Source organism: Myotis myotis, unplaced genomic scaffold, assembly GCF_014108235.1.
Source record: "Myotis myotis isolate mMyoMyo1 unplaced genomic scaffold, mMyoMyo1.p scaffold_m19_p_15, whole genome shotgun sequence".
In the NCBI taxonomy this organism is placed as follows: Eukaryota; Metazoa; Chordata; class Mammalia; order Chiroptera; family Vespertilionidae; genus Myotis; species Myotis myotis.
The window spans coordinates 22752368-22767172 of record NW_023416319.1 but is presented as its reverse complement, the minus strand read 5'-3'; the positions used below and the strand labels follow the sequence as shown (position 1 = coordinate 22767172).

Sequence of the window (14805 nt, the reverse complement as noted above, 5' to 3'; positions counted from 1 at the left end):
CGGGCACATCTCCAGTAGGAGATGTGCAGGAGGCAGCTGGTCGATGTTTCTCTCTCATCGATGTTTCTAGCTCTCTATCTCTCTCCCTTCCTCTCTGTAAAAAATCAATAAAATATATTTTTTAAAAAAACATGCACATATATATTTTTTCTAAAAAAGCAAATACAGAAAAGAACTTTGAAAATAAGCACAAAGCAACTGAGTCAAAATCTTGCTCATTTGATCCTATCCCTCCCGGGCAACAAACTTTTAGCTAAATTAGGCTCAAGCCTCAACTCCCACATCCCATAATTAATAATCTCTCTGAATGGGATTTTTGCCATTGGCAGCAATTTTCACTCACTGTCCTCAGCCCTCCTTCCCATGCTATGCATGGCTTTGACCTCTGGGCTCCTTGGCGAGCTAGGCTGGTCAGTTGCTGCAGGTTTGAGGCAGTGCTGGGATGGGAGTTTGCGGACTGATGCTGTTAGTGGGATGAGGGTGGAGCATAGACTGAATGAAGGGAGATGTCAAGCACTAAGAAAGCCAGCTGTGCACGCAGCGGGGTAAAAGTGTGCAGGACCAAGAGTCTCAGGACTGGGGTGCTAGTCCTTCCTTGCCTCTTCCTGGCTGCCCAGCTTTGGACTCTCTTGCCCTGTCTGAGACTCATCTCTTCATCTCAAAAAATCAGGATAGCCCTGGCTGGTGTGGCTCAGTTGGTTGGAACATAGTCCCATGCATCAAAGAGTTGTGGGTTCGATTCCTGGTAAGAGCTCATACCCAGTTTTTGGGTTTGATGCCTGCTTGGGCATGTGCCTAGGGACACAGGGGTGCCACCGCCTCAGCTGGGTGTGTGGGTCCCAGCTCCACCTGGAACCTGCTGTGGGACCTTGAATGGGGCAACCCACTCTCCCCAACACTTGGTCTCTTCAGACATAAAATGAACATTTTCATTTTCTGGTGAGAATTAAATGAATACATGTATGTGAAGCTCCAAGAGCAGTGTTTCACAGCTAGTAAGCTCTCATCTTCAGTGTGACCTGCAAATAATGGTAATGCCTCCAGGAGTTCACTCAGAACTAGGACTTGCACTAGACTGTAAGCTGCATCCGGGCAGGAGCCAGGTCAGTCTTGTTCCTCATCTGATTCGCAGAGCTGAGCACACAGTCTGGCAGAGTGCACTCTTGATCAATACTTGTTGAGTGAATTGATGGTTGAGAGAAGCAATAGGAAGAAACAGCAGCAAGAGAGAGACAGGAACTGCCCAGGCAGTGAAGACAAGAAAGCAAAAGGAAAATTTTTTATTTTTTTTTAATAATGAAAGAGAGAGAAGGGAAAATATATTTTTTTAACTTATAGTTTGTACTACTAGGATGTAAAAACTGACAACAGTTATAAGCCATAGAGCTGAGGTGAGGTGAAGTAAAAATTCACCCTGCCAAAAATATTAAATTTTTAATCCTTTACATGTACAGTAATAAGTTAGAGCTTTGGTCACTGCTAATACAATGGTTCTGAGGTGGAATTCAGAGGAACTAATTCACTGCTAAGCTATGTCAGCTCCCAGCTTCTGAGTCACAGCATGTCATAAAGGCTTTCCTCGCCCTGTGGAAACTTACCCCGGGAGGGCTGGGTTTTCTTTCTTTTCTCCTTTTTTTAATCCTTTTGTGCTTGGTACACATTCTTCCAGTTTCAAACTGGGTCCAAATGACCCCAACACACCAAACAACTCAACACATTCAGGGTGGGGAGAAGCGTTCATAATTTGACTTTGTTGTTTTAGGCACAGGTTGTATCTCTTCATCCATCATGACCTTGGGGAATACACAGAGACTCTGGAATCAGATGGTCCCGAGTTGAATCCTGACCTGTCTCTGCCTCAGTTTCCCCATGAGTAAAATAAAGATGATAATAATACCTATTCCTAACAATGATGTGAGGATTAAATAAGATCATACACACAGGTGTAAGATAGTGTAAGAATTTAATAAATTATGGTGCTGGTATATAGCAAGTGGCTGTCACTCAGGCTGTCCACCTACCCAGAATCTCCAGGAGACCCAAGTTGCTCTGAACATTTAAAGCAATTTCTACACATTTACTTTTTACTCATGCTTATTCTGGGACTATTGATCTCTCCATTTTGCAGGTGAGACAACTGAGGTATAGAGATGCTAGGCAACTGTGAGGGGTAGGAAGTCCTGGACTCTTAACCACTGTAGCTGTTCTCCCGCTCTCTGTGCTGTCCAATACGGTCATCAACAAGCACATGTGGCTATGCACATTTAAATGAACTAAAATTAAACAATATACACAATCAATTCCTCAATTAGAGACATTGAGGTGGTAGCCTATGTATAATCAAGACCAAGTCACCTCCATGGAAACCCAAAGCCCCATGCAAGTCCCATGCCAATTATAGGGGAGCAGGAGAGGTCCCACTAAGGCAGCCCAGGTGCAGACAGGAAGTGGATGCCAGAGCAGGGAGGGGCAGAGGCATGAGGCCACTCAGTCCCTGAGGGAAAGACAGTGAATGGCTCCCTACCTGACAGGATTCTGGCTTCTCTGAGGCCCATGACCTGGACACCATTTAAAATGTATATTCCACAATTGTATGGTAATGGATTGATATGCATGTATTTACAAAGCACTTCAAAAGGCAAAAGTCTTTAATTTACTGAGTCATTAATGGTGCCCATATTGTAGTACATACAGAACTCAAATTATAATGTTGTACACTTGAAAGTTATATAATGTTATAAACAAATGTTACCTTGACAACAAAAATAAACTAAGCTAAATTTAAATTAAATGTATATTCAACCTGTGCTAGGTGTTGCAGAGGATATAAAAATCCCATGCCTCTTGGCAGGGCCAAATCCCATGGGGATGGAGTAACTCACCAGTAAACCCAAGCTGACAAGTGCCAGCACCCTGGACTCGCCTTGAGGGCATGCACAGGAGATGCTGTGGACGAGGAAGAAAAACAGGCCACACTGATTGATTTTTGTAAGGCAGCGGTGGCTTTACAAATGACTGAGCCTGTAAAATGTGCTTTGAGAAATGTGCCTTTGAGAGTTCCCATGCTTCAACAGGGTGGGGCCACTTTCCTTAGGTGGTGAGTGTCTAAACTCTGTTCTCCCGGAAGTGAAGGGAATGGATGACTCAGTAGATTAAACGTTTTTGCCTTCTGAAGTGTTTTGCAAATACACACATATCTTGGGTTTGGTCCCAGACCACCACAATAAAGAGAGTATCATAAGAGAGCAAGTCATATCTTTTTGCTGGTGGAAGATCTTGCATTTAATTTGTAAAAATGCAAAACCTGTAAAGCAATACAGCAAAGCACAATAAAACGAGATGCCTGTACAACACAGTGGTCCTAGAATCAACATGACATGATTGTCTGAGTCACTGGGAATCTCTTTGACTAGTCCTATGGAGCACCCTGGGTAAATGAAGGTGCCCTGTGGGCCACTCACCAGGCGCTTTCATAGATGATGGTGAATGAGACCCACTGGATCTTTCTCCCCTCACACTTCACCATCCTTAAATGGTGATTTTCTGCTTATGTAAAAGGTTATTTTTAAAAATTCAACTGTATATTTTCAAATAACAAAGTAGATTTTACTAAGAATAGTCAGAAAACCCTCTATTGCATAAATCACAGCCTAGGGGAATCTCTACAGATCTACTCCCTTTCAGATGTGGGGGAGGAACAAAATGTCCTCGACCCCCAAGGTTCTTCCGGCTGGTCTAATCAAATAGACATGAGATAGATTAGCAAGAGAAAATAATCATATTTAACACATATATATGTATAAGAGCCCTTCATACACGAGAGAATCAGAGACCTCACAGGCAGGAGAAGTTCAGAGACAGAAAGGGGAACTGGGGTGTGTAAGACACCCTGAGCTAGGGATGAGCTAACGCACCTAGGGGACTTTAAAGGGTCATGGCAGGACGATAGGAAGAGCCGCCCTTTAGTAAAAAGAAGTTTGCTCTGCCATATAGGTAGGTCAAAAGAAGTTATCTCTGATAATACTTATTAAGGGCAAGGCCCCTAATTCAAATTCTTCTAGTTAATTGAGGCGGGATGGAGAGACAGAAGTTTCTCTTGGGCCTGTGGCTAAAGTTGCCTTTAGCTCAAAGTAATCTGCATACCACAGAGGTACATCTTGGGGTGACTCGTTCTGGACCCCCACACAGATAAGCCATCATAGTCCCATTTTTCACAAGAAGAAAAAAAAGATTTTCAAAGAGGTCAAGCGGTTTACTCCAGACTACAAAGTTGATAAGCTCATTAGAGGGGGGAGGAGGTCCAGAAATACCTAGGGTTTCACTCCAAAAACAGGTCCAAATGAAATGAGGTATCTGGAAAAATAAGTAATAACATGAAAACTTATTTTTTTTTTTTTATTGATTTCAGAGAGGACGAGAGAGAGAGAAGCATCAATGATGAGAATCATTGATTGGCTGCCTCCTGATCACCCCCTATTGGGGATCGAGCCTGCAACCCAGGCATGTGCCCTAACTGGGAATCAAACCGTGACCTCCTGGTTCATAGGTCAATGCTCAACCACTGGTCCACACTGGCGGGGCTAACATGACAATTATTTGATGATCATCTGAACAATAGCAGTAGCCAGTCCTCAAGGCAAAGATGGACATAAGACCAGAAGTGAGAGACAATTCTGCTGATCGAATGGACAATATCATAAGGATGGAATGAGAAAATCGCTATAGTTGCAAGAAAATGCTCCCTAGGAGTCTGATATTTCATACGAATGCAATGCTGCCACATTGTAAAAGCACAATTGATTGAGAAAATTTCCTCTCCATCAATCTTTTCAAGAGATTTGACACGGAAGCAAGAGATGAGCAAAAGGAAAATGGAACTTAGTGGCAATGTTCAGCAAACCCATCTTCAAGAGAAGATAAGAAACACACACACACCAGGTAATCTGACTTCAGAAAGATTCACCACAGTAAGCACTCTAAGGATGTAATCTGTTGCAACACTGTTGTAACAGGAAGTGGTTGAAACAACTTACATGTCTATACCGAAAAGTCAGGAATAATTCAAACTGTTCGGAGTGTTTACCTTTAGGTGGTAAGCATCAGGAGAGAAAAAGAATAGGAGGGGGGTGATGAGAATGTTCACTTTTTAGTTGTATAATCCCTTCTGGACTGTTAGTTTTTTGTTGTTGTTTGTACATTTTTAATTTAAACTGACAATTACATATCAGTTATTGTGATATATATGTTTGTATATATGCATTTTATATTTATATACATATATACATATATACACACACACACACATATATACTAGAGGCCCGATGCATGAAATTCATGCAAGAGTAGGCCTTCCTTCCCCTGGCTGCTGGCACCAGCTTCCCTCTGGCACCTGGGACCCAGGCTTCCCTCATAGAGGGAGGCCCGTTCCACCTGCCACAGCCCACCGGTTGGTGGCCTGGGCCTCCCTCTGCGGGGTGATCATGGGGCGATGGCCCAGCCCCCGACCAATTGCATCGCATCCGCCTTGGCTGGCCTGACGCCAGTGGGTATCATAGCGTGGTGGTCATCTGGGAGGTCATCTGGAGGGTTGTCTGGTCTAATTAGCATATTATGCTTTTATTATTATAGACATATATAGCCAGTATACAAGTATATGCTTTTAAAAAGCCCTTGCAGTTTATGATTGCTGCTTGTGTTTCAAGAACCTAAAGCCCAGAAGAACTTCTAGATGGTTTAGAGCAGTGATGGCAAACCTATGACACCTCTGACACGCGAACTCATTTTGGGGGTAGATTTTTCTTTGTTAAATGGCATTTAAATATATAAATATCAAAAATATAAGTCTTTGTTTTACTATGGTTGCAAATATCAAAAAATTTCTATATGTGACATGGCACCAGAGTTAAGTTAGGGTTTTTCAAAATGCTGACATGCCAAGCTCAAAAGGTTCGCCATCACTGGTTTAGAGGGCTATCTACTTCTCACAGCTGCTTAACAGTGTTAGTGTCCTGTGACCTGAGCCCCAGGAATCAAATCTCCATTCTTCTCCTCCCACTGGGTGTGATGCTGCAGGAAACACTTCCATGTACTATGACCAGGAGAGGTGTGAGGGAGAAGCTCCCCTTCAGAATTCCAGGCTCCTCTCCTTGAGGTTTCTTCTAATCTAATGGCAGACTTGTTACCCCACTGCCACAAGGTCACCCTGGCCATGATGTCACCCTGGCCATGTGTATTAAATCACCAGCTTATTATAAAATGATAGGGCAAGATATGTGGGAAGGAGTGTGGAGCCTCCATGCCCTTTCTGGGCACACCTCTTCCCCAGCACCTCCATATGTCTACCAACCCAGAAGCTCCAGTTGTGTTTATACATACATAATTTTTCATTGAAAATTTTTGAATATTATATTATTTTCAATTTAAAAATAAAAAACCTGTCATGTTGGGGGGAATCATGAAGTCTTACAGCTGAGAGAGGCCTCAGAGTTCTGTCCAATCTAATCTCCTCTAGGCTCAGCTTCACAGTCTGGCTGTCTGCATGGGACTCAAGGGAGAATGGCCACCGCTGGCTCACAGGCCATTAGGGAACCCAGGGCACCCCAAGAATGTGAAAAACCAAATAAGCTTTGTGCTTTTCAGAATCTACTCCTGCGCTGCTAAATATCAATGACATCCACACAACAGGGACTCCAGTAGCCTCCTGGTTCACACCAGGTCCTGAGAAGTTCAGTAGTCAGCCTCAGAGGGGTTTGAACCCAAAAGATTGAGGTCAACTCTAAACCAGTTGGCTGTCTGTGCAGCATATTCCCAACCCAGTGTCTACACGGCATCACCACAAGCAGCCCACTACAGCCATTCTTCCTGCCATCTTAGGTGTGAGAAGAACTGCTTCTGGCCTTGATCTTGCTGTTTTATGTATTCAACAGGGAAAATTTTCCACATTTCAGTTAACACAAGGGCTTTCTTTGGTGCCGCCTTGATCTTCTATTCGGACTTTTTACATCTTACTCTTTCCAATCTACCCCACAACACACCATGAAACACATCTGCTTTTGCCCCTGGCCCCTCTGATGGACCAGGGGTAAGTACACTCAGTTCTTCCAGAACTTACTGTTAGCTGATTTTACACAGTGCTCAAAATTGGAAGGCACATGTGGAAAGGGTCAGCCATCAGCAGGGTTTTAAACCACTGGAATAAATGGAAAGCAAGAAAAATGTCATATTCATTACTATATCTGCTCTAGCATGTCAGCATATATACCAGCATAGCTTGCTGAGAGCAGGTATTTAATACATGGCACTGTAAAATGATAGACTCGTAAAGCCAGAAGGAACCTCAAGGAGATCAGTCCCATCATCCCACAGCTGAGAAATTTGAGACCCAACTGGTTAAAACTGGGTCATCAGATATTTAGTTTATAGCCGCCATAGTCCATGTTCCCACTCTGAGTTCACAGTTGTTTTTTCTGTCAGGTTGCTTGTCAGATGAATGAATGAATGAATGAATGAATGAATGAATGAATGACTTTACCACTGGGTTTGTACAACCAAAGGAGACTGGAAAAGAAACTAGAGTTAATGTAGTAAATGTAATTGTTTGGATAGATTATATTTTCCCAATTTAAATGAAGTTTTCCACTTTCAATTGAATGTTTATAGCCTTAGACATGTTTTTAGTCATTTCAAATTGTTGACAAAATAACAAGTCAAATTTTAGTATAGTGTTAAACTCTAATTCTTTTATAATCTATACAATGTGCTTCAAATAATGACATCACCAGGTTGAACCCAATATGTGTTTACATGTCTTTACATATCAGTGGCAAATGATACAAACTTTTCAGGTTATGTCTCTATTATGTAATAGCTTCAAGGGAAAAATTTTTATCTTAATACAAGTCAATAAACTCTGATATAACATGACTACACGATATTTACTAACCAGATTCTCAAGACACATTGTCCTTTAAGAATCCAACTTTTGCTCTCAAATTTTTTATTATTATTGACTAGACTCCAGGGGTGGGCAAACTTTTTGACTCGAGGGCCACAATGGGTTCTTAAACTGGACCCGAGGGCCGGAACAAAAGCATGGATGGAGTGTTTGTGTGAACTAATATAAATTCAAAGTAAACATCATTACATAAAAGGGTACGGTCTTTTTTTTTTTTTTTAGTTTTATTCATTTCAACCGGCCAGCCACGGGCCGTAGTTTGCCCATGGCTGGACTAGAGGCTCAGTGCACAAAATTTATGCACTCAGGGAAGGGGGTCCCTCAGCCCAACCTGCACCCTCTCGCAGTTCGGGACTCCTTGCTCCTTACTTCCTGCCTGCAGCGGAGGCCGGAGAGGCTCCCACCACTGCCACTGCACTCGCCAGCTGTGAGCCTGGCTTCTGGCTGAGTGGTGCTCCCCCTATGGGAGCGCACTGACCACCAGGGGGCAGCTCCTGCATTGAGCATCTGTCCCCTGGTGGTCAGTGTGCGTCATAGCAACTGGTCTTTCCACCATTCGGTCGATTTGCATATTAGGGTTTTATTTTATAGGATTTTAGAGGAAGAGTTTTTTTATTATTATTGATTTGAGAGAGAGAGAGAGAGAGAGAGAGAGAGAACGCAACATTGATTTGTTGTTCCACTTATTTATGCAGTCATTGGTTGATTCTTTTATGTGCTCTAACCGGGGATCAAACCCACAACGTTGGCGTATCAGGACGACGCTCTAACCAACTGAGCTGGCCAAGGCCCCCAAATTTCTTTAAACAAAACAACCATTTGGCAACTTTGATTTTCATTTCTTTCATTTCTTGCTTATACTCACAGAAAGAAGTTTGAGAAGAGAAATGGGGAGATAAAATATACAAAAGAAAAGAGAAAGGCATAGATTAGCCAGAAACTGGAAGAGAGAAGCAGTCAGGTTCCTGGAGGAAGAGAGAAAGGTGCCGAGGCGCGGTCAGGAAAGCTGGGTCCATCAAGGCTCCCTCTCTGTGCCCTCCCCTCTCACTCTCACTCTCCTGCCCTTACCAACGATCGTGGACAAACAGAAAGTGATAAAAGCTCTTAAACTCAGATTTACTAGTAGACACATCAATCCAGCCAAAACCGGAATCATTTCACAATGCCTGGGAGAGTGCCGTCACACCAGCCACTCCTGTCCCCTTCCACTGCAATTAAATGTCACAGAATAATGACCTTTTGGAATTACAATGGGCCTTTTAAAGATGATCTAGTCTAAAATCTCCGTACCCATTTTGCAGAAAGAAAACTGACATCCAGATAAAGTGGGCCACTTGCCCAAGGTCCTTCAAAGAGACCAAACTACAACTAGATCCCCAACCTGCAGGCGTGCTTTGCCATGGCTCTTTCCCCTGTGTGCAACCTAAGAGCTACAGAACAAACAAAAAACATCCCAACTTTGGAGAGATGAACAATTATTACAAAGAGGCACAAAATAACGGGCAAACAAACTAATCCAAAATAACAGCTTCCCCCCACCTCCTTGGCCAGTGACAAGCTGCGAGGGGCTGTTTTACGGAGTCATGGTACCTCGGACAATTAAACTGCACTTTTTCCTCCTTTACCCATTTCTCACTGGCACGGACTATAAAAAAAGGTGCATAGTACTCTTACTTTGAACCAACACAGACCTTTTTTGATACCTGAAATTTGGGGATTAACAAATACATTTTTTCCTTCCAAGGGCTTACAGAAAGTACCTTATTAAGAGGTCACTCAGTGAACCGCAAAGCCCTGGGGGAAATTAAATGCCTTCCACGGGAATCGGTCCCCTCCCCTGACCTGCCCAGGTAAACCAACTCGAGCTAAAGCCAGAGATTTGGTTTTATCAGTCGCCTAAACGCAGACTTGGAAAGAACTTGCGTTTCTTTCACAGCTGAGAGATTTGAGACCCAGCTGGCTAACATTGGGTCATCAGATTATAGCAGCCAGAACACGAACATTCCGAAACAGGACTTGAGAAAAGGAAGAAAACTTTGTCTTACCCTTAAAAATAACAGAAACAATAGGATCCGGTTTCCCAAATTTCGTTTTAGGGATATTGGTGGCAGATTCCACAATCACGCGAAGCATGGCTCTGAATGGGGTGAAAGCAAGTTTCCGCAAACGAGGTTTGCAGCCTCGGACGCTGGCGCTCCGGGCAGCACCGCCCAGCGAGAGAGGCTGGGGAGGACCTCAGAGGGAGGGAAGGGGAAGGCGAAGGCGATGGGTGGATCTCCGAGGGACTGTTTACTGAAGGCTCCTGTAAACTGATATCCAAGTCCCAGGTCCTCCTCTGTGCCCCAGGCACCACTTATAAATTCGGGAAATGTGGAAGTGAGAAGGACCAAACCCCAGCTAAAAATAGTTATGTGTAACAACTGAAACTGTAATGGATTTAGAGCTAATAATCTGGGCAGGTTAGGAGACCTCTAAGTCACAATTCGTGAAACCACATCAATTGGTTTTCTGCCACTGCTTTTATTCTTTTCTGAGCTTCATGAAGCTTTAAAACGTTACTTAATCATTTTTAATTGGTTTTTTTTTTTTACTTTTGCTGTGTCTTCTCTCATACTGTCGAACACACCCATTCAGCAACTTATAGGGAAAAGAATGCTTAAAATCCGTTAAAGGGTGCCCCCTGCTGTATAGCAGAGGAATAACCGAGTTTAGTTCGAGCCAGCCCAATCTGGAGGCAGTAATAACGGGTTTACAGAATTGGCTGATCCTTGGCTTTCCAAAAGGATTCACCACAGTATGTCCTTAAAAATCCTTAAGTGGTAAGAGCTGGGCACCTACGTGTTCATGGTCCATCAAATGCTGCTAACCGTCTTCAATAAAGATGAGAAAACGGCTCTCCACTCTCTCAGGACCTAAACCTGAGAAGTGTCTTTCCTTCGTTAAAGAAAAATATATATGGTCAATGACACTTGTTAAAGCCTGGTCAGAGCGACTGTATTCAAGGTCAGGGGGGCTGCTGAAATAGGTATAGGGACCACTGCGATGGAATTTTGCAGCTGAGGGGAGAGGTTGGGTTCAACTCCAGATAGAGCGGAAGCAAGTGGGGATGTAAGAAGCAGAATGAGGGACAGTGGATGGAAATTTACTTTAAGGAAACACCAGGGAGAAGGGATTCCGGCTAAACTGACCTAACAGGCTTCTTGCTGAACACAGGTCAAGGTGACTAGAAATCCCCTTGGGGATGGTAGAGGATGAGAAGTCATCAAGTGGCGAAGGTGTTCAGATGTGGCGGGTGTGTGTGTGGGCCTGGGATGTTCTGGTTAAACTGACTTAGTAGGGTTCTTGCTAAAACTAAATTTTACAAGGAAGTGCAAATGGGCCTAGGGGAAGGTTCAGGAGCTGGCTAAGGTTTGGTCAAGCAAAGAATCTTTGTCACCTGGAGAGCATGTTAGGCAGCATGCCTAGTGATCAAGGCCTGGGGTTAGTAGTCAGCCAGGCCTGAGTATGGGTCCTCTTACACCATTTTTGAGATATGTGGATGTTCACATTTCTTTATTTTTTATTTTTATTGATTTCAGAAAGGAAGGGAGAGGGAGGAGGAAGGGAGAAATGGAAACATCAATGATGAGAGAGAATCATTGATTGGCTGCTTCCTGCACGCTCCACACTGGGGATTGAGCCTGCAAGCCGGGCATGTGCCCTGACCAGGAATCGAACTGTGACCTCGTGGTTCATAGGTCAATCCTCAACCACTGAGCCACGCCAGCCGGGCAGTGTTCACATTTCTCAACCTCTCATTTCTGCAGTTATCTCATCCGTCCTCCTGCAGAGGCCTGGAAACCACATTCATACTAAGACAATCAGGTTTTACATGTAAATCTATAAGATTCTAACAAACACTGTAAGAAAAACACTTAAGGAAAACTATTTCCTTTTAGGAAAATTATGGAAAAGTAAGAGTTAGAGATAGGAGTAAATCAACACAGTGATCAGCCATTTATTCATCACAAATATGTTTGTTCGATAAACACTTGAGAGTCTGCAAGTACCATGTGTTGGATGCTGGGGCTTCAGCGGAGAATAAACCAAAGTTCTGACCTGCTAGAACGCCCTGGCTGGTGGGGACCACATGCTAGGTCTCACGTGTTTATCAGGCACTGCTTTCAACAACTCCGGGAGCTAGAATTCCTGGCTTCGTCTCTCCAGCTGAAAAAGTTTAGGCTCAAAAGAGTTCAAAACTTGAACCAGAATTCAAACCCATTGTCTTCTCTACTCCCTTTCAACTTCACCTCAGCCGAGATCTCATACTTTGTTGTTTCATGATTCCTCACATTTTGTCAAGTAAACTCATGCATTAATGTAAGTGAGTGGCCTTAGGCCTGTCCTGGAGCTTTGAGGCAAAAGGGACAGAGAAAGAGAAATATTTAGAGAGGAGAGGAGAGGTGTGGCAAAAAATCTAGACATGTGGACACAGTAATTGAGGTAGCAAAGAGGATTTAGCAGAAAAGAAATGAAGACAGATTCATAATATGTTATTTTACTTCTAGTTTTACAGAATCTTAGCTATTATTTAACAGCAACATTCAAACTGGCATACACAGAGGGTCCATTGTTAGGATCTGTTTGCTGAAATACTGCTTTAAGAATTACTTTGGTTGATAACTAAAATGCTTTTGAGAACTAAAAAACTAGTTTTAGTAGCTTATTAATTATAGGGTTTTACATAGAGGTAGGTGCTACTTTGAAATAACTTAATAATATAGTATATTTAAATTTCATCCCTTTAAAAAACTGGCTGGTGGTGACTAAGTCTACATGGGGGGCAGGAAGTGCTAAAGTATTTTATAACATTTGGCATCATCACATTGTCATTATTTGAAATAATTGAAAGAGCAATATAAGATAGGAATGAATCTGACCTTCTCCAAGTAAGTATTAACATATTTTCTAAAATACAGCTAGAAAAAATGAAACAGGAAAAGTTAGAATCATTTTAAGCCTTGTGCTTACTTTTAATTCCTCATCAAAATGTTTGATAGATAAGTGTAAGGGTCTTCATTCATTCATGCACACATGCATCTCTTCAGCAAACACTTATTGAAAATCTACTTGGTTCCAGGGCCAATACTAACTACCAAGGTGATAAAAATACATTTCCTCTCTGCAAGAAGCTCACAGATAGTTACAGCATAATGAGTGAGTATAATGGTAGGAGGAGACAAAGAAGACAGGGCAGGGGTGGGCAGGCAGGGTAGGCTCCTGAAGGAGGTGACAGCTAGACTGAGTATTAATGGTTGGATTGATGCGTGCACATGTGTGTGTGTTGGTGTGTGTGTGTTGGTGTGTGTGTGTGTGTGTGAGATGTGAGTACAGGTCTTTTACCTCCTTAGTTAAGTTTATTCCTAGATATCTTATTTATTTTGGTGCAATGGTAAATGGGATTTTTTTTTTTTTTTAGTTTCTCTTTCTCTGAGTTCATTATTGGTGTATTAAAAAAAAATATTGATTTCTGGGTGTTAATTTTGTATGTGTGTGTGATCTGAGATAGAGTTAAACAAACACACATGGTGATCGTGGGGGAACTTCAAGACATTTGATTTTGGTGAACTATCATGTGTGAGGTGAAAGAGTCGATCAGTGACCCTAGGCAGGCAGGCACCAGCCCAGAGAACCCAACAACTAACATCCACTGAGTGCTCACTACATGCCAGATGCTATTCGCCTCATTTAATTTTTCCACTGTCCTATCCTATGAAGTAAGTACTATTTTTTCATCCCCATATTACAGATGAAATAACTGAGGCATAGTTTGGTCAAGCAGCTTGCCAAAGTGGAGCCAGGATCTGAGCACAGGCGGTCCAGAGTCCATGCTCTTCACTCCTGACACCATGCCCCACTGGCAGTGGGGACTTAGTAGAGACGCATTTTTCAGCAGGGTAGCAGAATGATTGAATTGTATACAATACTCTGAATACAAAGAAAACATTGGTGGATGAAAAGGGACTCTCTAATAAATCTAACCAGAAGTAATCTCACAAGGTGATCTGATCATAAATTCCTAACAGGACAGGTCATGGTGCGCAGTCATGCTTCAGGCCTATAACTTCCCTGGGAGAAGGTTATCTTTGCTTTATGCAAGCACTCCGTTGTTTGTTTTGTTTCGTTTTGCATCTAGGGTAAAGCACCTTTGAAAATGCCCCCTTTTATAGACCCCTCAGAAGCTGAACCACCTTCAACGCAGCATATAATCTTAACTATCATATAGTCCGATCATAGAGATTTCCCCATCTTGCTTTCCAATCTTCATTCCCTACTTAATTCAAAACATATAAAAGAAACTGCCAACTGTCATTCTGGAAAACAGTTTTCTCAGTCTATTGAGATCCTGCTTCCAGGCATGCCCTCTGTTTGGCTCAAATAAACTCTTATAAAAATTTTCTATGGGTTTGGATGTTCTTACAGTGACAATTTTAATAAACCTACAGACTTAAAATTAAATTTTAAAAGGAGCTAAAACAGGCAGAGCAGTGAGTGTCCAGAGAGCCGCTCTCTCCAAATAGAATGCACCCTGAACCAAGAACCAAGACAGGGAGTATCACTGACTGGCTAGGTGAATAGGAACTCTCCCACAGAGATTAGTCAGCGAGAGGGGAGACCCAGCCTGCTTGGCTGTTACATTCCTCTCTGTAAACGAATGACCATAAATTGTGAATCTTGTCCTAGGATTCCTCTGAGTGAACTGTCAGCATCGAAGGACTATCAGCTTGAGAGGTCTTGTGCAAACTGCCACCTCTTCCCACTTTATGCCCCACAGCACCTATCTGCGAAGAGCAAACATTGATTTCCAGGTC

At 42.7% G+C, this 14805-nt stretch overlaps 1 protein-coding gene across 8 annotated transcripts in view; it reads right to left on the bottom strand.

Moving 5' to 3' along the window:
* The window catches only part of MYOF (myoferlin), a 137937-nt gene extending 127689 nt beyond the window's left edge, over positions 1 to 10248 (bottom strand). For 3 of the 8 annotated variants that reach the window (XM_036336582.1, XM_036336580.1, XM_036336581.1), the window contains exon 1: positions 10000 to 10248. In XM_036336582.1, coding sequence (XP_036192475.1) covers positions 10000 to 10087 — 88 coding nt within the window. In that variant the 5' untranslated portion in view covers positions 10088 to 10248. The remainder of the gene's footprint in view (positions 1 to 9999) is intronic. The other 5 variants (XM_036336576.1, XM_036336577.1, XM_036336578.1 and 2 more) reach the window with 3 other exon arrangements.
* Positions 10249 to 14805: the final 4557 nt, after the last annotated feature.